This window comes from Apiospora aurea, assembly GCF_038362705.1.
Source record: "Apiospora aurea strain CBS 24483 chromosome Unknown utg000005l_segment0_segment0, whole genome shotgun sequence".
NCBI lineage: Eukaryota > Fungi > Ascomycota > Sordariomycetes > Amphisphaeriales > Apiosporaceae > Apiospora > Apiospora aurea.
The window spans coordinates 1,088,044-1,112,945 of NW_027117392.1; the positions used below are offsets into that span (position 1 = coordinate 1,088,044).

A 24,902-nucleotide genomic window follows, 5' to 3' on the forward strand; every position below is an offset into this window, starting at 1 on the left:
AAACGATAGCGCAAAGTTAGAGGCGATCAAAGTTTTAGGGCAACATCTAGATTTCAGGCATGGATGGCCCTGCAGATTTTGATTCAGTTTAACAGACAGGACCCCTAGAGTCTGCCTTTCTGCCAATCGCAGGGCAGAAGGCCCGAGGCGATATTTTACTGCATTGAGATTTGAAAAGATTCCGGCCAGCGACGGATTCCATCACGGCGACCAGCCTAGGTACATAGTCAATGTTGTCAGCGACACGGAGAATCATGTAGCCCAGATGCGCGCTCAATTGGACTTGCTGCTCACGAAGTGAAGTTTGGGGCTGCTACAATTTGAGCAAATGACAATCAGCTTGACCAATGGCCGGGGGTTTACTCCTTGCCTCGAAGGTTTACCAGTAGTAGATGTCCATATTGGAATCAATCAATCACTTGTGTCTTAGGGTGCAATTCATCTACGGTTGTAGCAAGTCACAGTCGAAAAGCCGATATCGCCACAGCAGGCTGGAGCTCGTGCATGCATCAACGTGCACAATCCCCTGGAGGAGCCTTACCCCACACCGGCCCTGACGAATCAGCAGCGGGCAATTCTTTTTTCAAGCTCCGTTGCCGCGGGTTTGGTATTTTGCAGTCTCCCGCACTCGCACACCCTCTTTCTTTCACTACGGCCGCCGTAGTCCTGGTAGGCGTGGTTCGGTTTGTTCGACTCATACCTTGGCCTGGGTCCCCTAGTCCTTACTTTTTCCCATCCGCCACAGCTATTTATTTCTCTTCTGTCACCCCGGGTTCAAGAGACTCACGACTGGAAAGCTAAAGTTGTGTTGCATCTCGCAAAACTTTTGCCCTTTTTCTCTTCTTGCTGCTGGTTCAATTGTGTCTACTACGCACAGCCCAACCACCACCATGATGCGAACTAGGCAAGCCTCCAGGGCCGTCAGGGCCTTGGCCCAGGTTTCGCGCACCCAGTGCCAACAGCGCCTCTTCACCTCGTCGGCGGCCGTGTCGGCTCTGAATTCCAAGAAGGGACCGACTGGCGTGAGGACGCAGACAACTGCTGCTGCAGTGTATGTTGCCCAACCATGTCGCTATCGTGTGGAAACTTATACTGACGTCAAATTACATAATGCAGTCCCCGTGAGGTACCCGCACCCGCTTTCAACACTGCCGAGACGAAAGACAGCAACCATGTGCAACCCCTCGTGAACCCTCGGGTTCCCGAGATGGACGAGTCGTTCATTGGCAAGAGTGGTGGAGAAATCTTCCACGAGATGATGCTCCGACAGGGCGTCAAGCATGTCTGTATGTGAACCATGCATGCCTCGACCCCATATACACAAATCTAACAAGTTATAGTTGGATACCCTGGCGGCGCCATTCTTCCCTGTTTTCGATGCCATCTACAACTCCAAACACTTCGACTTCATCCTCCCGAAACATGAACAAGGTGCTGGGCATATGGCTGAAGGGTATGCCCGCGCCTCGGGCAAGCCTGGTGTCGTTCTGGTAACCTCGGGACCCGGCGCCACGAACGTCATTACCCCCATGCAAGACGCCCTCTCTGACGGCACGCCCCTGGTTGTTTTCTGCGGTCAGGTCGTGACCACCGCTATCGGCAGCGATGCTTTCCAGGAGGCCGACGTTATCGGTATCTCGCGTGCCTGCACCAAGTGGAACGTCATGGTCAAGAACGTGGCTGAGCTCCCCAGGCGCATTAACGAGGCCTTCGAGATCGCCACCAGTGGACGTCCCGGACCCGTTTTGGTCGATTTGCCCAAGGATGTCACTGCCAGTATTCTCAGGAAGGCCATTCCTACCGAGACCGCCCTCCCTGCTCTTCCCAGCGCGGCATCGCGGGCTGCTATGGACATGACCCAAAAGCAATTGGCCGTGTCTCTGCGCCGCGTTGCTGAACTCGTGAACAAGGCCAAGAAGCCTGTTATCTACGCTGGTCAAGGTATGATCTCGGGCAACGGCCCAGCACTTCTGAAGGAGTTCTCCGAGAAGTCGTCTATCCCTGTAACAACTACCCTTCACGGTCTTGGTTCCTTCGATGAGCTTGACGAGAAGTCCCTCTATATGCTTGGTATGCACGGATCCGCCTTCGCCAACATGGCTATGCAGGAGGCCGATCTCATCATTGCATTGGGCGCCCGGTTCGACGACCGCGTGACGCTCAACATTGCCAAGTTCGCCCCTGCGGCCAAGGCTGCTGCTGCTGAAGGCCGTGGCGGAATCGTGCACTTCGACATTCTCCCCAAGAACATCAACAAGGTTGTGCAAGCCACAGAAGCCGTCGAAGGTGATGTTGCCGAGAACTTGGCGCAGCTGATCCCGCATCTGGAGATGAGAAGCATGACCGACCGCCAGGGCTGGTTCGACCAGATCAGGGGCTGGAAGGCAAAGTGGCCGATGAACTCCTTCAACCGTACCGAGCGAGCTGGTTTGATCAAGCCCCAGGCCTTGATCGAAAAGCTCAGCGATTTGACGAACGAGCGCAAAGAGGAGGTCGTCATTGCTACCGGTGTTGGCCAGCATCAGATGTGGACCGCTCAGCACTTCAGGTGGCGTCACCCGCGAACCATGATTAGCTCTGGTGGTTTGGGCACTATGGGATTCGGCCTACCGGCTGCCATTGGCGCCAAGGTCGCTCGGCCTGACGCTCTTGTTATCGACATTGATGGAGATGCGTCCTTCAACATGACTCTCACCGAGCTCTCGACGGCCGCCCAGTTCAACATTGGCGTGAAGGTTATTGTTCTCAACAACGAGGAGCAGGGTATGGTCACACAGTGGCAGAACCTTTTCTACGAAGACCGATACGCGCATACCCACCAGCAGAACCCTGACTTCATGAAGTTGGCAGATGCTATGGGTGTGCAACATCGTCGCCTCATCAAGCCTGAGGAGGTAGAAGATGCTCTGAAGTGGCTCATCAACTCGGACGGCCCGGCCCTCTTGGAGGTGATGACCGACAAGAAGGTGCCCGTCTTGCCCATGGTCCCTGCTGGCTGTGGATTACACGAGTTCCTTGTGTGGGATCCGGAGGCCGATAAGAAGCGCAGAGAAGTGATGAAGAACCGAACCAAGGGCTTACATAGCTAAGTCGGTTCCGTGTTGTACTTCTAGGCGGGTCTGTTCTCTTTAACGTTGTTTTTATGTGGCATAACGTCATAGCGTTCTGGGTTTTAAAAAGTGCTTTTGGCGAATTATCGGGGAGTCCATTCATGGCAGTTAACTGTATATATCCTGGGCGAGAGGTCTGCCAAAATTCATGATCTGGCGGGGCTCCTACGAGCATGCCGAGATAATCATAGTATTCACAAGGAAAATTAATGGTCTATCGGTGATGTAGAATGTGTATGTGTTTGTCCGCGGACCCAATGTCAAGTCTGAAGAACTAATCTATCGCAAACATCCGCGGTCCTGGAGGGGCAGTCGTCTTCATCCCGTACTAGTGGTTTACTTTCGTGTTCCTGTAAGGAGAGTTGTCTCTCTTCTGTGCCAGAGGTTGCTTCCGTATTCCATTCCGTCTTGTGAGACGCCCAGCAAAACCATGTTGTCTAACCATTTATCGGTAATCTATTACGATACGTCTTTATACACGTTCCACGCTTGCTCTCCATAACCTTCCATCGATTAGCACACTCCCGACTCAGACCTCGTCAGCCTCAACGCTCTTCTTGACGTCCCCATCCTCGTCTTCATCTTTAGGTAGGCCACGGCTCTATCTGCCTGCAGTACTGCGTATTGCTGGTTGATTGCCTTGATAGTCGTGCTGAAAGTAGAAGACTTCAGGAGCTTCGCTGAGGTAGCCTTCTTCCAAGAGTTCTTCAAAGAGCCTGTTCGGAAGATGACCAGTTCTTCTTCATCGTTGCCGGAGTATCGGAATTGGCTTCGTCCATAGATTCCTCGGCGGGACGTCCCTGCTTCCGCTTGGTTCCTTATGAGCCCCTGCCGCCCGCGGATTCTTTTTTTTTCTTGGTGGCCTTCGACAGGGCTTTAACGTTGGAATCGTGGCAGACACTACTAGGAGGAAGGAATATCTTTGTGGCACTGATATCGGGCTCCTTGAAGAAAAATGTATAAATTATTCCCTTGTTCTTTACTACTTTATTCCGTGTTCGTTGCTCGTTTTCTTCTAGTATTCGGGATATTAAATCGAATTTATCGGCGGTTTTATTTGATATTTACGAAATTAACTCAATTTTATCTCGAGGAGCGCGAAGTTTAGTCGTGAAGGAATACGGCGCGGGTATAGTTTAGATGCCCAGGTTTTTGAGCAAGTTATGTTTTGAGTACCTGACAGGCCTTGAACTTTCTGTTATTGAGGATATTAATTATACAACCATTCCTGAAAAAACTTATTACTGTGAGTTATCTCCTTTGGCAGTAGAGCCACACTTATTCCGCAAAGTACGCAGTGCATTTTGCGCCTACCAAGCTCGATATGATACAGCCCTAACTATGTTCATAATGGGATACCCCCAGCAGGTGATACGGCCTCGCCGCTCTCCGCCCTGCACTGTCTTGTCCTCTTCATCATCGGAAGACGATACGATGCGCTCTAGATCACCCGCGAGTCTCCAAAGGCTCCGGAGACTCAAGGGGAAAGCTGTCGCAAATTACGGGCCGAGACCATGCAAGAACGACGGCTACGACGATCAAAACAATAGCAACGATAACGCCAAGCTGCAAGGCAAGCGCAAACGGCAAGAGACCTATCAGTTGCCCGTGTGGCCGGCCAAAGGGGGCACGTGTGACCACTGCGGCACCCCGGCAGGCCCTTCAGAGCCTCGGATGGGCCCCCTGGCCAAGATGACCTCCCTCTCCGAGACAGCCCCCTCGTCCGACATGACATCTGTCTTCACGAAGACCCCCCTCTCCGAGCGCTCGGTCTGGTGCCTGGAGGAGGTCGACCCCGACGAGCTGGACAACGCCGTGTGGGTCCTGCACGAAGAGCTGAAGCTGAAGGACACCGTCCCGCTGGCCACGGTCAAGCTCAAGTACGTGAAGCGGCGGCAGCGGATCCCGAAGTGGCTGAGCCTGCTCTCGCGGGCGGTGCTCAACCCCCTCGAGAAGCGCGAGTACGAGACCATGGAGAGCGAGCTCGAGCGCCAGCGTGGCCGCGAGATACTGGAGTTCGTGAGAAGGACGCATAAGAGGTATTATGAGATGAGGCGGCACTCTGATCCGCAAGGGACTACTACATCACAAAACCCCCAGGGCCGCCGGCGACCGGGAGACGTGGCATTTCGCAATTCAATATGATGATGGCAGGGGCATTCCGTACAGAGAGGATGGAGGAAGGGCTACTTTCTTGGAAGTGGTTGAATATGCGGTGCTGCTATACAGGCAGCTATAGAGTCAAATTCTATCCATATCTATAGTACTAGTACTTACTTAATCGACATAATACATAATACTGCACAAACATTCCGTGACTCTCCCGGCTATAGGGCAGTGACCAACTCGATTTAGCGTGAGATGTGGAATAATAGCATGTGTCCGCATGATTACTCGACGTGATGTAGAGACTAGTTATTCAACATGACTGCTGGATGCGGTTACTACACATTCCAGGAGGTTATTCCAACTGGTTAATTGAGACAACGGGTTGGGCCAAAATATGAGCCAAGAGCCATGGTATGTTGCTCCGGTCATCCAAAAAGTGACTGCCGTAGGTAATTGACTTGAGACGACACAAAGGTGCCGGGTTCGGTATCAGAGCCGGACGAACGGCTTTGCAGTAATCGCTGGCATCCACCACCTACATCCAGTGTATGGGAACCCCATTCGAAATACCAATTGCCAATTGGTTCTTTGACGAACAAAACTCATGTGCTTCGATGCCGGGGTTGAAGATTCATCAATTGATGAATAAGGATTGAATTATTCGAGGGCTGTAGGTACCCTGGTGGTCAATATGGTATGTACCTGGTAGAGTAGAAAGCGACACAGACAACCCAAATTGGGTGAGGAGCTCCCCAACAACTCCACTGCACCACTGCTCGTGCTCAATTGAAGTCATAGCCAAGTGCTGTAGCTGCCAGCTGCCCGGCACTTGTCATCTGCTTTGCATGATCCTTTTCTTCTCGATCTCCAATCTTCGGGTCGGGTCAAGTCGGGCCCGCCTTATTCTTTTTCCCGTCGTCTCCAGCAGAACCAGTGCAAGCAGAAGTGGCAGAAGTGGGCTGGTACGTGCACTGCTCAGCTCAACTAGCAGGAATTGGGAACAGTCTGTCCCAGGCCAAGGACCCGCGGCCACTGTGTGTCCGGGCCATGCAAAGAGAGCTTTTTCTTCTCTTTCCTCCGATCTGTATTCAGAACCTCCAAAACCCTTCAAAACCCGTCCTCCCATAATCTCCCCTCCCACCCCCATCAATTGCAAAGAGGTTGCAATTGATTCTCCTTCTTTTCTCCAGAGGATCTAAGGTCACCTCTTTTCACAATGTTTCGCAACGCCCTCCGACGGTCCACGCGCGCCGTGAGCGCTGTCTCTACCTCTGGTAGAGCTGTTGCGGTAAGTGTGGCTCCCACTCCCCATCGACCTCCGGCCTCAATGCCATCAATTCCTGCCTGCACTCGCCATCAATGCATCTCAACGGCCCTCGAACAGCTCAATTGAGCTTTTTGGAAGCTTTTAAGCATGGATTGGGAGCTCCGACGAGCTCCGGCCACCCGCTGCATCATTGACCTCATGTCTGGTCGGGCCTTCGGCTAACAGCTTTTTCTTCCACCACCGCAGGTGCAAAATCGCGCAGCCTTCAGAATCCAGAGCCGCTCCTACGCTGAGGCCAAGGCCACGCCCACCGAGGTTTCCTCCATCCTCGAGCAGCGCATTCGTGGTGTCTCCGAGGAGACCAACCTGGCCGAGACTGGCCGTGTCCTGTCTGTTGGGTATGTTCCTCCTCGAAGCGAAAGTGGAGACTAGCCGAGTCGGGATTTTCATGGCGACAACGAGCCCCGACAACACACCAGAGCCAACAATTGCATCATCGCCCCATCGACCTCGCCGACCGCCATGATCATCACCGTCTCGAGCTACGCTTTATTGGCACAATTGGGGCTGTTATACTGACTTTTGGTGCTCTACAGTGATGGTATCGCCCGTGTGCACGGTATGGCCAACGTCCAGGCCGAGGAGCTGGTCGAGTATGTCTCCTCAATACAACCCCGGATTGGACGGACCCGACTAACAATGCGCCTAGGTTCGCTTCCGGTGTCAAGGGAATGTGCATGAACCTGGAGGCTGGCCAGGTCGGTGTTGTGCTTTTCGGTTCTGACCGTCTCGTCAAGGAGGGTGAGACCGTCAAGCGTACCGGCGAGATTGTGAGAGGCACCAATTCTTTTTTATGGCAGGCAACAAGCGACTAACAATTCCTAGGTCGATGTCCCCGTCGGTATGGAGCTGCTAGGCCGTGTCGTCGATGCTCTGGGTAACCCCATTGACGGCAAGGGTCCTCTTAACAACAAGGAGAGACGCCGTGCCCAGCTCAAGGCCCCCGGTATCCTGCCCCGTCAGTCCGTCAACCAGCCCGTCCAGACTGGTCTCAAGTCTGTCGACGCCATGGTTCCCATCGGCCGTGGTCAGCGTGAGTTGATCATTGGTGATCGTCAGACCGGCAAGACCGCTGTCGCCCTCGACGCCATGCTTAACCAGAAGCGTTGGAACAACACCAACGACGAGACCAAGAAGCTTTACTGCATCTACGTCGCCGTCGGTCAGAAGCGATCCACCGTTGCCCAGCTCGTCAAGACCCTCGAGGAGAACGACGCCATGAAGTACTCCGTCATCGTCGCTGCCACTGCCTCCGAGGCCGCTCCCCTGCAGTACATTGCTCCTTTCACCGGTTCCTCCATTGGTATGTGCCTGTCTACGCTATATACTCCTCATCTATTCCTTTGATCTGTAACTAGCCGCTGACGATCGAAAAACAGGGGAATACTTCAGGGACTCCGGAAAGCACTCCCTGATCATCTTCGACGATCTGTCCAAGCAGGCCGTTGCTTACCGTCAAATGTCTCTGCTGTTGCGCCGACCTCCCGGACGTGAGGCTTACCCCGGTGATGTCTTCTACCTGCACTCGCGTCTTCTGGAGCGTGCTGCCAAGATGAACAGCAAGCTCGGTGGAGGTTCCATGACTGCCCTGCCTATCATTGAGACCCAGGGTGGTGATGTGTCCGCTTACATTCCTACCAACGTCATTTCCATTACCGACGGTCAGATCTTCTTGGAGGCCGAGCTCTTCTACAAGGGTATCCGACCCGCCATCAACGTCGGTCTGTCCGTGTCCCGTGTCGGTTCCGCTGCCCAGCTCAAGGCCATGAAGCAAGTTGCTGGTTCTCTGAAGCTCTTCTTGGCCCAGTACCGTGAGGTCGCTGCCTTCGCCCAGTTCGGTTCCGATTTGGATGCCTCCACCAAGCAGACCCTGTCTCGTGGTGAGCGTGTAAGTACCAAGAACTCTCCCGAAATCGTGTTAGATGCACCAGCTAATCCATTCGCTATCTACAGTTGACCGAGCTCCTCAAGCAGAAGCAGTACTCCCCCATGGCCGTCAACGAGATGGTTCCCCTCATCTTCGCCGGTGTCAACGGTTTCCTCGACAACGTCCCCGTCGCCAAGGTTACTCAGTGGGAGGCTGACTTCCTGGCCCACCTCCGCACCAACGAGTCGGAACTGCTGGCCACCATCGACAAGGAGGGTGCTCTCAGCAAGGAGCTCGAGGCTAAGCTGCGTGACGTCGTCCAGACCTTCACCAAGAGCTTCACGTCGTAAGCAAAGGGTGCATGTACCTTAGATAATCGATGGCTGGAGTGAAGGGAGAGGATCTGTCTATACCTGCGGAAATGCTGCATTAGTTGGCGGGACCTGTTTCTCATTAGAGGCGAGATGTATGTCAGTCGGGTGCTGCAAAAGTGCGGAACTGGTTGAGACGCGGAGATTATACCCTCCAGCTCAGCCTTTGTAAAATAGAGCCACAAACTCAAGAGCACTCGGTTCCTTTTGTTCATTAATATGTTCTAAAATACCCGCATCGTCTTGTTTGAGACCTCTAGTGAACCAGTACATACATCCTTAGATGCTATATAGGTATGCTATATAGGTATGCTATACAGGTGTGCTATACAGGTATACCATTTTCGGACGCCTCGCGCCCCTTTGAATGAAACGGCCGCCCACCACCTCCAGAGCACTAGAAACTATTCCGCCATGATTTTCGTCAGCCAGGCGGGTGACCAAAATGTGCCTACAGCAAATGGGCTTATACAAGCAAGACTCCGGCGCTTCGCGCCTCCGTACTGCCAGTAAATCGTAGCGAGGGGTACGGTCGTGTACGCCGACACCCATCACCAGCACCCTCGTCGACACTGTTGCCAACCCTTGTTTTCCTCGTCGACGCCGTCGCCTTCCCCTTATCGACGCCAGCACTTCCTCACCTACGGCTACCTGCATTATCTCGAGCAAGCACAGCGTATCTAGCGCGCAAAGTGCTCCTAAATTAAGTATTATTTCTTATTATGTCTAGATACGAACGAAAAAAAGCTCGAAATAATACAAAATTCATAATATATTCTTTTTATAAGAATACTTTTAAAATATAGCTATCGCTTGCTCGTCTTTATATCTTTAATAAATTAAAACTATACAGCTGGAGATTAAATGGCAGGTAATACAGAATTTGGATTTACAGTGTGTGCATAATACCTTGAGCGCGAGGTGAGTGTAGCTCTGTCTAATAAAACCGATGATGCGGCTCCGATGGATCTCTGGATCTCGTGATGTCATATTTCAACCCATTTCCGGACCTTACGTTCCTCCTACCTTTCCGCAGAGTAACCACACAACACCACTAACCACCTACATTGCCCGACTTCAGCTGAATTTTCGTGTATACCTTCCGTAATTTTCTAACCCCAGAGTTGGTTTCTTACTTCCTACACATCACTTGCAGCAGCCGACCAATCACTACGGCTCCAGAAATCTCCGCACGTCGCCTCACCTAACGAGTCAAATCTACACTGGGCTCATTACCATCGAGAAATCTACAGGATCACATCCAGACCAAGTACCTTGAAGGATCCTAGCCGTACAGACATGAGTTCTGAGTCCCCCGAGATGTCGGCCGCTACAAAGGAGATTTTGGGCAAGGTGCGCCAAATGGTGCCACCCATGCTCGAGAAGTTTCACAAAGGTACGCAGCCATCATTGGGGAGATGAGATATGCACCAGACTAACGGAAATTTTGCAGGGCAGCTAGGCCGCATCGCCGTCATTGGAGGTAGCGAGGATTACACAGGAGCTCCGTACTTCTCTGCGATGGCCAGTGCAAGACTGGGATGTGACATGGTATGTCTGCGTACCTATGCATGTTCATCTAGAGAACTGTCTTCCTGACCAAATCCCCTAGTCCCATGTTATCTGCACACCAGGTGCCGGTGCCGTCATCAAGACGTACTCCCCGAACCTCATGGTGCACCCTCTGATGCGCCAGTCGCCCTCGCCGTCCTCCAACGACTGCCCGGCCCCCGAGGACACGGACCCGGAGAAGGTGTCGAGCAAGATCATCGACATGCTCGGCCGCCTGCACGTGCTCGTCATTGGGCCCGGACTCGGCCGCGACCCGCTGATGCAGGAGACGTGCGCCAAGGTGCTGGCTGTGGCCCGCAAGCAGAAGATGCCCGTCGTCCTCGACGCCGACGCCCTCGCTATCGTCACCAGCCGGCCCGAGCTCTTCGTCGGCTGGGAGGAGGTCGTGCTGACGCCCAACGTTGTCGAATTCGGCCGTCTCTGGAAGGGCCTCAAGCCCGACGGCGATAACGGCGAGGCCGGCGACAGCGACAAGAGTCCCACGGCCCAGGTCGAGGCCCTCTCTCGCGCACTCGGCGGCGTCACTATCGTCCAGAAGGGCGGCCAGGATATGATTAGCAACGGCAAGCACACCATGGTTGTCGATCTCCAAGGCGGGCTCAAGCGCAGCGGTGGCCAGGGTGATACGCTCACCGGTAGCATTGCCACTTTCCTCGGCTGGCGACAGGCGTACTTGGATGGCCTTTGGGACCACGGCAACAAGCTGGAGCCGAAGGAGTTGCTGGGTCTGGCGGCATTTGGTGGTAGTGCTATTACGAGGGTACGTCCCCCTTTCCATTATGATCTTCCCCAACGCTACGGTGAGATCAGAATAGATTGCTAACAAGTTCATAGCTCTGCTCGCGCAATGCGTTCCAGAAGAAGGGCCGCAGCCTGCAAGCCAGCGACCTGACTGATGAGGTCCATCCGTCGTTCTTGGAACTCTTCGGTGAGGATGAGCCGGACGCGAAGCTGTAGAGGTACCTAGGTAGCCGGAAGAACCTTGATTCGTGAATGGAAGGAACAGGTGGTTATCCAGTAGCACGTGGAGAGGGCCGAGACACCTCGACCGTTGCATGTCTGGATCGCCATGGACGACTCAGTCGGTGCGATACGAGAGAACACGGGAAACTTAGAGACACGAGAATTGATGTCTTTATCTCTGTGCGAACCGGCGTGGTGTCTCGCAATCTTACAGGGAGGTCTGGGAAGGTTAAAATGTTAAGGCAAAGTCGGCACAGCCAGACTTGATGGGGTATAAAGAGAGCCTGACAACATAGCGAGGCTGCCAGCCAGGTCTAGAATGAATACAAATGAACAAATGAAACAGGGCCGACTGGCCACATCTAGAGGAGTCCTTACAGCCCAGTATGTGGGGGTTTCACGTATATTGACTGTCGCCGTCGTACATGGCTTGGGACATCGGGAAAAACTGCCCATTCTACATCACCACTCATCCTCATGAGCTCCAAGTTGCAGTGAGTGCGTTTTAGATATCGAATTCAGTTTCGAAAGAATTGGGGTAGAACAAGTCTGATATCGTGTATATTAAGAAGGAGCACCGAGCACTAGACATCTAGTCCAGCTACAGCTGGGATACAGAAAAGGGTAACGCTCACCCCCCTCCTCCACCCCCTTTATGGCATTGTACCACCACTGGCATCGTGAACTTGGAGTTGGGGCGATTCACATGTCACAGTGGATGTGGGTGTTCAGTCCGATCAGCGCTGGGGTCACATCAAAGAGCTACAGCAGCTTGCTTGGCCAGGGGTAAGTACTACAACAGCAACATCAGCAGAACCTGCTTTTTGATTTTCCAGATCGGCCACTGACACTGCAAGTGTAACTTTAGGCCGATTTCGAAAGTGAAAAGGAAAAGGGCATAAATATGCCATAGATGCGTTGCATACGCGACCTTGTGCGTGGCCAAGATGCGGTGTGTTTTGTCAGTGTGTGTGGTATAACACTGGTAGACGTAATAATCAATGAAGGGAAGGAGCCACCTAATACTTTTTACTGGCCATGCCGAGTACGGTTACACAAGAGGGGAAGACTGGATGGGATTTGTATGCATGATCAAACTTGGGATCATCTAATCCACCCTTTCCTGCAGTGCTCACAGCGGTTGTCATGGTGTCGCCGACGGACACTTAACCTTCGGAGATTGGGTTTGATTTCGTACACTGTTCGTTGTGCATTTGTACGAAGGGGGAGGCCTGGTGGTTACGTCAATAATGCATGGGGACATAAGAATAGCAAACGCCATATGCCCCTCGAACTTGGCCAGGAAAGAAGCAAGGACAGTGTTCATGCTGGCTGTATCGCCGTAAGTATGTCGCTCCTTATGACTACTACGGCGATCTCATGCAAGAAAGAGTCAGGCCACCCTTTCATTCGGGAATCCCAAGGACAAGTTGTGGTCTCATCGAGACTTCGTCCCTTGCAGTCTGCCTATTCCTAGCAACCAGCGACCAGGGTCTTCTTGCGTGAGAGGCCGCTGTGCCTAGCCTGACAACCTCGCAGACGTATGTGTGCCCAGGGGTGACGCGTTGGAGGGGTGTAGGTGGTCTTCGGGGCGGCCCTCTTGTTCGCTTCTACTCAGAGAATCATTGGCTCTTCCCCCAGGTACGATACCGCACACTAAGACAGATTGCCGGATCGGTGACACCAACAGACCCAACAATACAAGATCCCCTCCCGGCCAGCCGCAAATCATTGGATTATCATGGGCAGACAGATACGACCTGACACCCAGCACAGCTGAAATTACCCTCAATCGGCCCGACCAGTCAACTCTTATCAAGATGTCATGCCTGTATGCGTCCTGGGGGGGGCGCGAACGGCTGGTCCGAGTTCTTTGTTCAATCAGAATTGACCCGCGCACTATGGGCGAGGCGCTGTATTCAGCAGTGATGTGTCAATTGCTGTGACCAGATCTTACTTGAGTCAATCTTGTTACATTTAGAGGATCTGGGCATCGCAAGGTCTCCAGCCTCGAAGCTGGACGGACCACTTTGGGGATGAGACACTCCAGATCGCTTCACAGGGTCTGAGACAGCCACTTTGTCTTTGCTTACACTCTCGCGTTGGTAAGGGCTGATCAGGAAGGCCCGCCTGTGTTTTTCTTTGCTGTGGTCACTAATGGAAACCGCCAGAACGTTGTTGTTTACCAGGAAGCCCACCAAGTATGCGCCTTCATGTATCACTTGGGGGTTGGGGGTTTGGCCTGCAGGTGTTTGCTTCATTACAGTACCTGCGGACTTCATCCAGTCCGCTAGTAGAGTATGCCCCAAGATGTATGCATGCCAACTTGGCTCTCAGGAACAAGCTACCAGTGGTATGGCTGGGATTGAAGGACTAGCAGGAGACGCCCTATCCTTTGCATACTGACTTGTCGCACAGGGAGAGCAACGCGTCTTACTGCCGTGGATTGGCCCAGAAACACCGAGCCTAGACTATTGTAAAATGCCCCCGATGGTTCCCTAGTTGCACATGCAGTCTCAGAGGTTGTCGCGCAGAAGGAACGTCTTAATACTGCAGCTAAGGTTCGCTGGGCCGTGTCGGCCATGCTCCAACGTACGTGGAGGGGGCATGCATGTATAAGCGGCAGCTGTAACTCCCCTGCTGGAGGAAGGATGAGTCGAAAGCCGATTCGCTGGTTGCACAAGCAGCCCTTGCCAGAGCAAAGATGCGTCACTGGGTAAGACGGTAGGAAGAAGGAGAATCAACCTCTCATGGAAAAGATGGCGATAATGTGGGGAGGGCGGCTTTGGGTGCTGACTTGGCAAGGGGGCTGAAATAGAGCCATTGATACATTTTGTCCAAGACATTTTGCTCCCGCTGTGTTTAGTCAGAGATCCGGGACAATGACGGGGGCTGTACGGATCTATCCCGAACAGTCGACGCATGAAATATATGGTCCAAAGCAATGCCAATAGTCCTTTGTCGAAATTTCCAGGCACGGCATCCGCGATTAACTCCTCTGACCCTCCTGAACCAGATTTATCATTCACCAAATCGGGTGTGACTGGACATTAGAGAGTAAGAGAGGGAGAGAGGGAGCTAGAGAACGCGAGGACGACGCCGTTTTCGACGGGCGTAATGACCAGCAGCCTTTTGCGCCTCCAAGCAGTTGCTTTTTAGAATACGTTTCCCGCTCTGCCTGGCGTAGGCGGTTATGGCTGATTCAATTAAAAGCCCCTCCTACAGTAACGGCGAGGCGTCCCTAGTCCTGTAATCTTAGCAGCTCTTGTTGATACCAGAAGGAAGAGTGGGCAGGTTGTAACTACTGCGATCTATCAATGTTAGAATAGGCGTCTGTCGAAATCAGCAGGCAGGTAGAGTAGAAAACCTAGGCGGATATCGCGAAGCCCGTCAAGCAAAAGTTTTTACTGCTTGCTGATCGCGGATCCGAGCGTGCATGGAGCGGCTCCTCCAGAATCCGGGTCACAGCAGGCTGGCAGGAGGCAGGAGGCAGGAGTGGGAAAAATCGAAGCCAGGCCTCCCGACAAAAGAAACAACAGCAGCAAAAAGCATCCGCACAGCAGAACGTGCGCGTTAGTCCGCAGGTAGTAGGTCAGGTAGTGGCACTCCGTTCCGGAGACAGCGCACCAGTTGATCGGATATGGGCCCCCTTGGTGCTTGAAAGCTGACGATCTTTCCCATTTGGCCGCCATTTCCACCAGAACCAGTTCGTGCTCGGACTGTCTGCAACGGGCAGTACATGGCCAGCGGTGGATGCTGATGAGGTGATGAGGCCTGAAAGCGGCAGAAATCGGGCGCCACCGATAATTGCCAGCCAACAGAGATGGGCAAGTAAATGTAGAGCGTTCGATGCATTCCAGAATGGGATGGTGACAAAGGAAAAGGCCCGAGGATGGGGATATTTGCTTGGCCGTGCCCAACGACAACGATTCTCGTCATTTGGACTCATTGCGCCCCTCTTACACGTGCGCCGGGAAGTGTTCAATCAATCAGATGCCATCTAGCAAGATGCGAAAGGATAGGTACTCATTGCTTGTAGGTAACGTACGGGCCGTTGATAGATGATGCATGTAGGTCGCTGCATGACCTCAGCTGGGCTGGCGATGATCGAGCAAAGTATACATCCTAATGTACCTACATTAGCTGGAGCTTGAGAATGCATCAAGCTTGGTCACCTGCACCCATCAACGAGCATTGCCCAGATTCCGTTCATTGTCCATTGCATGCCCTCGCACTTGAATGTTGGGAGGAAGGAAGCCGCATCCCCGGCCCCCCCGCGACGTACATTCCTAACTTGACAGGTCGGGCCCCAATCAGCCAATGGCATGACATGATTGTGTGTTCCCACTTGCACACCACATTTCCCACTTCCCACTTCACTTCCCACCGAGTCTGTGCCCGTTGGTCTCACGGATCAAATGTTATGGAGGGCCAAGGTATGTCCCCATTACGCGTGCATCCACTTCAATGTTGTCTGGTTCGTCTTGACAATTGCCGTTGGTCTTCGTTATCTTCCCCCGTCGGTGGAATTTGTTATCGAGGAGGCATGGCCTAGGCCTCGTCTCTTCTTCCCTCGACGCCTCATGCCTGCTGACTGCACTTTTCATTGTCTGTCCGCCTCCCCCAGCCCATGTTCTTCCAGTCAGCTGCATCGCCCTCAGTCAACTGCATGCCCACTCGTCCTACTACGGACTGCTAGGAAAAAGCACCTTCAAAGAAACCCTTCCACATTCGCAGGTGCAGCCACAAGGGCTTAACGGCCTCTACGCTACTCTGGAAAAACCAATTACTCCTCTGCGGACATCACTGCATCCCTGGGCCTACGACACCACTGGTTTGAGACACCAGGAAAAAGACAGCCGTTCTTTCTCTTCTGCCCCAAACCCATCCATACTTAAGTAATTTCCCCGATCCCCAATCACCGTCCAAGGCTCCGGACCTCTCGTTCGACATCCTACCTCAAGAGGTTTGCCTTCCCTGGGTCCTGCTGTGCCATCGAGTACCGAATTCCGTCTCGGTTGTGCCATCTTTGGGCCCCTGCGAATCTGTTTCACAGCATATGTCTACGACCTGTGGCACATCAATGCCGCCCTTGGCCGAGTCCTGTGATACTTGAATCATTGCTGTTGTGGACTACTTTCTATGACACAAGCCGTTATTCCTACACCTTGTCGCTAGTCGTTCCATATCAACCACACCCCCATACATCTACTGGTTACTTGGAGTTTTTATTCTTAGCAATATCTTCCCCGCGTTACTGTTGGTAGACCTGCTTCACGTACTCGAGGAAAAGCCACCAGCTACCGGCGGCACACAAATGTGAGGTATACTGAACTCGAAAACTGCTGCTGCTCCTTCACCGTGTCGCTAATGCTGGATTAGATAATTATACTACGATACGTTCAGACAGCTCTATAGCCATAGAGAAGATGGCTAGCGGGTTGGAAAGGTTGGAGAAACTCTTCAACGTCTCCAGAAAGAGGGACAAGACCATCTCCGGAAACTCGCCTTCACTGGACAACTTCGTATTTCCTTCACCGCCATACATGAAGCCCAAGTCTATGCGTATGACGCCAAGAGAAGAGGAATTCGTCAGAGAGAAGCCGTCGGACTATGGGGACCAGGATGATAGGAGTAGCAGGTTGAGCCAACCGGAGACTGGCGATCATCATGAGAGACGGTCATCGTCTAACTATACCAGAGCAAGGAATACAGGGACATCGCGGAGCTCGAATTGCAGTGGAAACTCGTCATTATCCTCTGAGTACCAACGCGAGCCTGATGCTGCCCAGCAGCTGTCCAACTTCAAGTTTCCTGAAGACTCCTTGTTCCGACATCCTCCAACTACCCACTCAAGCTCGGCATTGGATGCCTCCTCACGGTCTGCACATGTTGCAGAAAGCGCCCCCAAAACCCCGGAAGCCGAACCTTTTGAATCTGGCTCATTGGACTGGCCCCCAAGGCACATTTCCATGCTATTAAGCCCGCTCGACCCACCGTCACGTGGAGACCGCCTTGCTCCGACTGCTCAAGATGACACTGCGGAATCGATGATTCTGAAGCCTTCACCGACCTTGAGAACTCGTGGAACAGCAGGCTCAAGATCTGCTTCTGGCAAGGTACCGGGGAGCTCAAGCCGCCGTTCCCGACAGGGTGCCAGATTACCGGAGAGAAAGCTCTCCTTATTCCCCAAACTTGAGCCCAGTTTCCGAGTGTCCCAGCCACTCACATACTCGCCTCCAGTGTCAGATAGCGAAGACTCGCTCCAAAGGACTTCGATATCCTTCAGCGCTGCCGACATGTCAGTTGGTAGCGTACCAACAACGATACCCGAACAAAGTACGACATCAGTTCATTATGACAATGATGGCACTGATAAATTTCAACGCGACTCTCCACGAAACACGATGGCTGCCATACAGGCAGAGTCAGCTACCACAAGGGGTGAAACAGGCAACATTGCCATTTTACCTCGATCTCGGTTGAAAAGAACGAAGAGCGCCATCACACTTTCCCTCATGGCCTCAAACATTGCAAAAGAACACATTTTGCATGAACCTACTCTCGACGATATATACGCACTTAACGATGAAGATATCGCAGAGGCACGGCCTAGCACTCCTTCATCGAACCCCCAGAAGCCTCCGCCATTGCCTCTCAAAGATGTGCCGAGCCGGATTGCCAAGAAGCGTGGAGCAGTTGGCCTAAAACCTCATAAGCCACCAGCCATCGCCATCAAGCCCACTCATGGAGAGCTCACACCCCCTGAGACGCCGACAGAGTCTCAGTTTATTACCCCCTCACTGCCCAATAATACGGCCGGTGCTTTGGGGGCAATCATGGCGGCCGGGATTGCAAAGAAGTACAGCTTCGATGTGGTTTACCTGGTCAGCCTATGGCCGCAGGAGCCAAATGATCCTTTATATTCGACAGTACAGGGCTCTCTTGCAAAACACAAAGCTCAAGTGGATTCTACTGGCACCAAGCAACATGAAGCGCCTTCAAATGGTCGTTTTCTGGCAGCATACGGGTTGAGTGACCTAGAGGAGCCTTTCAAAGTATACACCAAAGTGCATCTCAAGATCCTCCAATTCACGGAATGGCTTGAGTACGAGAAGAGCGAGGCAGCATCTGAGACGCTTGACCGAGGCTGGATGCATTCATTCCTCTGCCGACGAGCACCAGCGAACCATGAGACAGCGGAGTGTCCCATGAATAGCGGTCTGGTGTTCGCCGCCTATCGAAAGCAGAAGAACCCTCTTTCGGTACCGGCAAAGGGCACATGGGAGAGGAAACAATTTCTGGAAGATCTCCATGCAGATGCCAATATCCTGGTTGACACCTTATCAGAGAGGGCGCTGGGTTGATGCTTGACCGATTTGTATGAAATATTGTCGGTATGAGTTTGCACTGGCGAAGCTTCACATCATAGGCGAACAATTACATAGTTAAATGGGATGATTAATGGCTCAACAGATGGGACGAAGTTACGTATCTAATGAATAAAGAAGTAAATGGATTTAAAAAGCCAGAGATCTCGTTACATGACTTTGTCGGTGTGGCTCCTTCTTAAGCACGTATCTTGCTTACCGGCCATCATACCCATCCGGCCAGATCTGAGTTGACCTCATTCATCTCAAGGTCTACGTGTGGAAAGAACGTCCCAAGGTCTATATCTGGAGACTGGGATGGACGCCTCCCCATGCTCACCCGTCTTCCTGACTTGAGCTGCTCCATATGACGGCTAGTAAGCTTGTACTCGAAGGCGGTGCCTTCGACCTTTTCCGGATCATCAAAAACTAGCACATCCTCGGCGATGTACTTGAAACCATTTGGGGCGCCAGGCCACGCCTTGTCAACCGTCTTTTCGAGTGGTAGCATCAGCACCTCCTCAGGGGTGAGGCACTTCCTGAACATCCAGTCATCAAAGGAGTGGTAGGCGTGCCAGAGAGGTTCGGGGACCCCGGCGGGTCGTTTTAGCGGCTGAGTCTGATTTCCAATGTCCTCCTCTACTCCCTCCTCTTCCTGTTTGGTGTGGGTGTGTTGCGTCTCCTCATGACTCACTGCGCACATGTACGCGTTCAAGGATGAGTACGAGTTCCAGACCTGCGAGGGCGCCCCCTTGGGACTCTCTGAGGGACACCGGCGCAGGCCCCGGACTGGGAGCCAGCGCAGGCTTCGCTGGAGACCTTCCTCCTTCTCCTCTCGGAAGATCGGGTCGGCCTCCATGTACTTCTTCTGTATCCTTTTCTTCTTGGACTTGGTCTTGCCTTCGTGGTTGTTGTCTTCTTCGAATTTGACATTCAGTCTCCTGATGGCCTGGGCTGTCGTGAGCATCTTCCTTGGACGCCCAGGAGCAGCCCCCTTCTTGGACGCCTTCTGCACCCCGGCCCGAGACTTTGGCAGATTGATGGCGGCGCTGCCCGGTGACTTCTTATGCTTCTTGTTCCGTTTATCGCCGCCCTCCTTCTCTTCTTTTGGTTCTTCCCAGGTGACACCCATCGTGTCGAAAGCTTGGGCTTCGGTAGGCAGTTGCTTCCCGGGGGACCCGTTCTCTTTCTGGGAGCTTTCTTGACTCCAGATCTGGACTTGCTAATATTGGGTACCGATGCTGCTACTGCTGGCTCAACAGGAGGAATAGTGAATAGTGTTTCATCCTTGGCTGCACGCCGCGGCTGTCGACGGGTCGCGGCTGCTCCTTCGGACTTGCGCTGCTTCGCCATGACGGGAGCTCACAGCAGAAGCGAATCTGGGGGTTATGGTATTAGGTGTTTTTGGAAAGACAGAGAACGAGAATCAAGACAGGTTATTATTTCTTGTCCATTTATCATAATCATAATCATGGAAACTACTTATCCAGCATTCACTTGCGAGATTTACACCGAGCGAAGATGCTGCTTGCTTCGCTTTGTTTGGGTTGGGATACCAGAAGGGACCTGTTTGGGAAGCATTACAAAGAACCCAGCGTGGAGGAAACCAACCAAACTTATTGCACAAAGAGGGAAGGGCTTTTCTTGTAACCTACCTCAAAGATGGGCAAAGACAGAGAGGGTGCCAGGGCACTTAGGCCGACGCGAGACAACGACATGGTCTGCGCCCAGCCTCATGGTCAGAGTCAGGGATGGTTATCGTGAGTGGTCGCAGAGTTCTTATGATCACAATATACCTTCAGGTACATCTACATGCTCGTGGGACGGCGGGTGATTGAGGTTACGTTTGAGAGACTATATGCTGATGAGGTTAAATGGGGATTGCGGGGATGAGTATACCTACATAACCTACGGTTAACCTACAACTCCATGTATGCATGCGCCTATCAGTGGGGTCACATTCTGTAACCTTGATGCTGGTTAGTGGGTGACTATTCTGGCTAGAGGCCCCTACTGTATCTCATTGTACAACGGACATGCTTCTGTATAGCAATCTGTACTTAACATATCTAGATTGACTGCAACATTGATAAGCTCCCGCATTTGATTTGCCAACTATTGGGCGTACTTACTACTCACCCAGCCGTTGATCGCCAAAACCGACATACCGCCAATCCACGTCATTTACACCTCCTCAAACCGAGTCTTGCATGGCAAAGTGTGAGACAGTTGAGAGAAACAAGGAAACACAATGGGCAGGTTCTGTTTGCTCCAGCGTGGTCGCCATTGGCAAGACCCAGACTCCGGTATCCATGTACCACCCGCGGGAAATGAGAGGATATTGAATGCTATTCTTGCCAGGAAAGAGCGCGGACAGGGCCGATAAGGGTCCTTAGCAACGTAGATCCAGCCAAGACACCAAGATCTTGACCAACTCACCACATCTTGGTGTCGACCTTGCTCACATTCCAAAGTATTCAATTGGACCCTTACTGAATGTGGCAGGCATCCATCGACGCGTGCAATTTTCTCGACAGGTACTTATCAGCAAGAGCCAGGCCACACCCTTACATACTCGCTTTCACTCTTGCCTGACCTCTGCTCCTCCTCGCCGACAAATCGCACCTGGAAGCAACATGAAATTTGGCTGCGACTTCTACACTGCACAGATCCCACAATGGACGAATTCCTACCTCGATTATGGTGGCCTCAAGCAAACATTGAAGCAGAAAGATAACGACGACCAGAGATACGATTGTGAGTTGTCACTGGTACAGTTGCTAGCAATGGCTTGTTTGCATGGAAGTTGACCTATGCTCTCCGCCCCAACAGTATTGGATTGTTCCTTGAGAGAGCAGACAGCCCGTCTCAACCTGTTCATCGAGAAGCAGTCAAGCCTGGTCAGCCTTTGGTTCCAGAGTATCGAAGCCCGATTCTCTCTCCACTCCGCCACGTCGGCGCCGCCTGACTGGACAGCGGTCGCCCTTCCTGAGCTAAGAGACCTCGAGTTCAATCTCTTGGAGGCCTTGGCCTTTGTTGAGCAACTAGAGGTCTTCTCCAGAGTCAACCGAGATGCAATCGCAGGTATCCTCCACAAGGCAGAGGTCACCGAGAATTGGACATTGCAAGGCCATGGCAATGGCCCTTTCTACCTGCGAGCCTTGTCGGCTGAGACCACCCGAATGAGGGCGCTGCTGCAAGCTGTTCAGCGGGCAATCGACCTGCGACCGAAAGACGACAATGCCGCATCACATTCGCTGATCCTGGATACGGTGGACCCTGCTGCGCTCGGCTGCTCTCCAGACGAAGTCGTCAATGAAATCAGGACAGACAACTCATCGGCTCTCATGGTAGTTTTGGCATCGCCTGTTTCATACCTCGAGAACCAAGCAATGCTCTATTCTGTCACTCAGGTAGCCATCGTGCACCAGTCCATTGATTGCATCGAATCTCTTCTGGATGAGATTACGGCAACTCTTGATGGGGAGCTTTGTGTTCACCAAGACCCCCTGCAGCAGCTCATTACGCAGTTCTGCCGCAGTGGTAGTCCTGCTACCAACGAGCTATCTGCCAACACTGCGAGACATGATCTTCTTGGCAAGGTAATCAGGCACCTGTCCCCCTTTCAGCATCAACTTTTATGGGTGAAAGACTGGAGACAACGTTTGCCCATCCACTATGCCGCCCACTACGGCCTAGTTGAGGTATCTTCTCAGATGATCAAGTTAATGGGTCCCTCGGCGATGCTGGAAGCTGATGCGTTCGGTGACACACCACTCGGCCTAGCCATCATCTCGGGTCATACAGATGTCGTCAATGTGTTTGTCGATCTAGGCACACACCGAGCAGATGGCGAGGTTTCTGTCTTCACTGTCGAAATAGTAGGTTCTTTGATGAATATTGCGACTCGATCGGCGTCAAGCGACATCGTTCATAAACTAATTAAACTAGAGAAGGGAATCAACTTCCAGGACCGGTCTGGCTATACGCCTCTGCACCATGCAGCGCGACTGGGCTTTGTCGAAATCGCAAAGGCTCTTTTGGGCTCAACAGTTGAGCTTGATCTATCTATAGCGGATGACTCCTATAGTTGGACTCCGCTTACAGTTGCTTGTGTTTGCGGCCATGTGGAGGTTGTGAGGCTCCTTCTGCTTGCAGGAGCAAGCCCGCTGCACATGGATCGGCGTGGCTGGTCAGCATTGGACCACGCGTCCTATCGTGGACACATGACAATCGTTGCTGTGCTTGAGGACTCTCTATCAACAAACACTGAAGATTTGGTGGCGCCCAAGACATCGGAAGCTCTTCCGTTATCAGAATCAGTAAAACCTGTTAGTCCACGGCCAACATATGTTACGCCTCTCTCCAACGATGGTTCTGCGTCATCGTCAGTCTTTGTCAACCTGGGCTCCTTCGATGTAGCCGTCACGGACAGCCCTGTTGATTTGGAGGGGCATGTATACAAGAAGATGGAGGCGTTAGCAACTCCAACCCACACGTATCTCGAGGTGTCAGCGATCGATCATCCGGACATCTCACACAGGGTTTCGATACCCTTCTTAGGAGACAAAGAGGACACCACGTGGCAGTTTCTGACAGAGGATGCGGACCGGATGAAACTGAGCTTCAAGCTTTTTGAGGTTGACGAGGAGTCTAAGGGCAAGCACAAACTCATCGCTTCAGCTGTTGCATTGCTCGACTGCACCAAGGGGTGGTTCCGACCGGAACGTCAGAGCCTGAGGCGGGATTCCGCAGTAGCTCTTATCACTCCTACCGGTGAATTTGCCGGTTCTGTATCATTCACCTTCTTGGTTTGCAAGCCGTATGTACCAAAAGAAGGTGCATCGGTGAACCAACCTCAGAAGATGCGCTCGCTTACCCCTGCCCAAGTAATTGGTCATCGAGGTAAGTAATACCTAGGGTCCAGGACGATTATCACACTAACTCTACTTAACAGGCCTCGGACTGAATGAGAATGAGCTCAGAAGGCTGCAGATCGGAGAACATACGCTGCTCTCGCTTGAAAGTGCGCTGGATAATGGTGCCGATTTCATCGAGTTCGACGTCCAGGTGACGCGAGATCGAGTGCCGGTCATATACCATGACTGGGCAGTGAGCGAGACGGGATTGGATACCCCTGTCCACTCCATGACATATGCGCAGTGGATGGCTATCAGTGACTCGCAGACAGATCCGCATCATGACGCTCCCCGAGGCCGCCTGCCGTGGGACGAGAGGTCCCGGCCGAGTCTGCCTCCCACCAGACAAAGTCGGTCGCTTTGCGGACGACAGAACCCGGTTTCGAATGCGATGCTCCAACGTATGAAGCACACGGTGGACTACTCTATCCGCAACATGAAGGGCAATACTCGCGGCGACTTCATCCACGACCGGTTCGTCACCCTGAGGCAGCTGTTCGAGAAGTTCCCCGAGGACGTCAGCTTCGACATCGAGCTCAAGTACCCCATGCTGTCGGAGGTGGCCGACTGGAGCCTCGAGCCGTACGCCACTGAGATGAACCAGTACCTCGACGACGTTCTTGATGTTGTGTTCGAGCTCAACGGCGGCAAGGACCGGTCTATTTTCTTCACATGCTTCAACCCGGAAATTTGCATCCTGCTGTCCACCAAGCAGAAGACGTACCCGGTCGTCTTCCTCAACGACTCCATGGTCAGCGGCGATGCGGGCGATCGGCGCGCCACCAGCCTCCAGCAGGCGGTGCGGTTCGCCCGGCAATGGGGGCTCCAGGGCATCGTCATGGCGGCGGAGCCGCTCGTGGCCGCCCCCTAGGCTCATTCGACATGTGAAGGACCTCGGGCTGTTTTGCGGCTCGTATGGGGCGTTGAACGATATTCCCGAGTTGGCCAAGGTATGTACATGCACCTGCATGAGTAGCTCGATGGATTTCATATACTGACGTTTGAGTGGTAGAAACAAGCTGCTGAGGGGTTGGACGCCTTGGTGGTCAACCATGTTCGGCTGATATCCAACACGCTTCGGGGTTCCTGAATCACATGGTAGCAGGAGTTGCTATGAGGCGCCGTTTCAGCCTATAGATTCCCTTGTGGCCTTTCTAAATGCGATTCAATTACAAAAGATGTGGGTGCCCAGATACCAGCGGGTGGTTCATAGTCGTGATGGCCAGATATGTAGAGACTGTCAAATACAGCAATAACAGAATGCCTTCTTCCTCGTATTCGTGTTCGAGACCTA

General features: G+C 52.7%; 7 protein-coding genes across 7 annotated transcripts; 5 read left to right on the forward strand and 2 right to left on the reverse strand.

The window, feature by feature from the left end:
* Positions 1-890: 890 nt before the first annotated feature.
* PG986_006915 (acetolactate synthase) lies at positions 891-3,089 on the forward strand (the record flags this gene model as incomplete). Its single annotated transcript, XM_066843137.1, has 3 exons — positions 891-1,051; positions 1,117-1,282; positions 1,341-3,089. The coding sequence occupies 3 exons, from the start codon at positions 891-893 to the stop codon at positions 3,087-3,089; spliced, it is 2,076 nt and encodes a 691-aa protein (XP_066699249.1).
* A 1,683-nt stretch (positions 3,090-4,772) lies between these two features.
* Positions 4,773-5,144, reverse strand: PG986_006916 (uncharacterized protein; the record flags this gene model as incomplete). The annotated part of the gene is made up of 1 exon (XM_066843138.1): positions 4,773-5,144. One exon carries the CDS (start codon positions 5,142-5,144, stop codon positions 4,773-4,775), a length of 372 nt encoding a protein of 123 aa, XP_066699250.1.
* Positions 5,145-6,360: 1,216 nt separating this feature from the next.
* PG986_006917 (P-loop containing nucleoside triphosphate hydrolase protein) lies at positions 6,361-8,763 on the forward strand (the record flags this gene model as incomplete). The annotated part of the gene is made up of 7 exons (XM_066843139.1): positions 6,361-6,507; positions 6,733-6,884; positions 7,083-7,139; positions 7,196-7,316; positions 7,372-7,849; positions 7,926-8,434; positions 8,500-8,763. Exons 1-7 carry the CDS (start codon positions 6,436-6,438, stop codon positions 8,761-8,763), a joined length of 1,653 nt encoding a protein of 550 aa, XP_066699251.1. The 5' UTR covers positions 6,361-6,435.
* A 1,320-nt stretch (positions 8,764-10,083) lies between these two features.
* PG986_006918 (carbohydrate kinase) lies at positions 10,084-11,313 on the forward strand (the record flags this gene model as incomplete). The annotated part of the gene is made up of 4 exons (XM_066843140.1): positions 10,084-10,180; positions 10,238-10,335; positions 10,397-11,116; positions 11,191-11,313. 4 exons carry the CDS (start codon positions 10,084-10,086, stop codon positions 11,311-11,313), a joined length of 1,038 nt encoding a protein of 345 aa, XP_066699252.1.
* A 5,435-nt stretch (positions 11,314-16,748) lies between these two features.
* Positions 16,749-18,686, forward strand: PG986_006919 (uncharacterized protein; the record flags this gene model as incomplete). The annotated part of the gene is made up of 1 exon (XM_066843141.1): positions 16,749-18,686. The coding sequence occupies one exon, from the start codon at positions 16,749-16,751 to the stop codon at positions 18,684-18,686; it is 1,938 nt and encodes a 645-aa protein (XP_066699253.1).
* Positions 18,687-18,915: 229 nt separating this feature from the next.
* On the reverse strand, positions 18,916-19,821 carry PG986_006920 (uncharacterized protein; the record flags this gene model as incomplete). Its single annotated transcript, XM_066843142.1, has 1 exon — positions 18,916-19,821. One exon carries the CDS (start codon positions 19,819-19,821, stop codon positions 18,916-18,918), a length of 906 nt encoding a protein of 301 aa, XP_066699254.1.
* Positions 19,822-21,325: 1,504 nt separating this feature from the next.
* Positions 21,326-24,698, forward strand: PG986_006921 (GDPD-domain-containing protein; the record flags this gene model as incomplete). The annotated part of the gene is made up of 5 exons (XM_066843143.1): positions 21,326-21,446; positions 21,522-23,594; positions 23,647-24,464; positions 24,499-24,558; positions 24,621-24,698. 5 exons carry the CDS (start codon positions 21,326-21,328, stop codon positions 24,696-24,698), a joined length of 3,150 nt encoding a protein of 1,049 aa, XP_066699255.1.
* Positions 24,699-24,902: the final 204 nt, after the last annotated feature.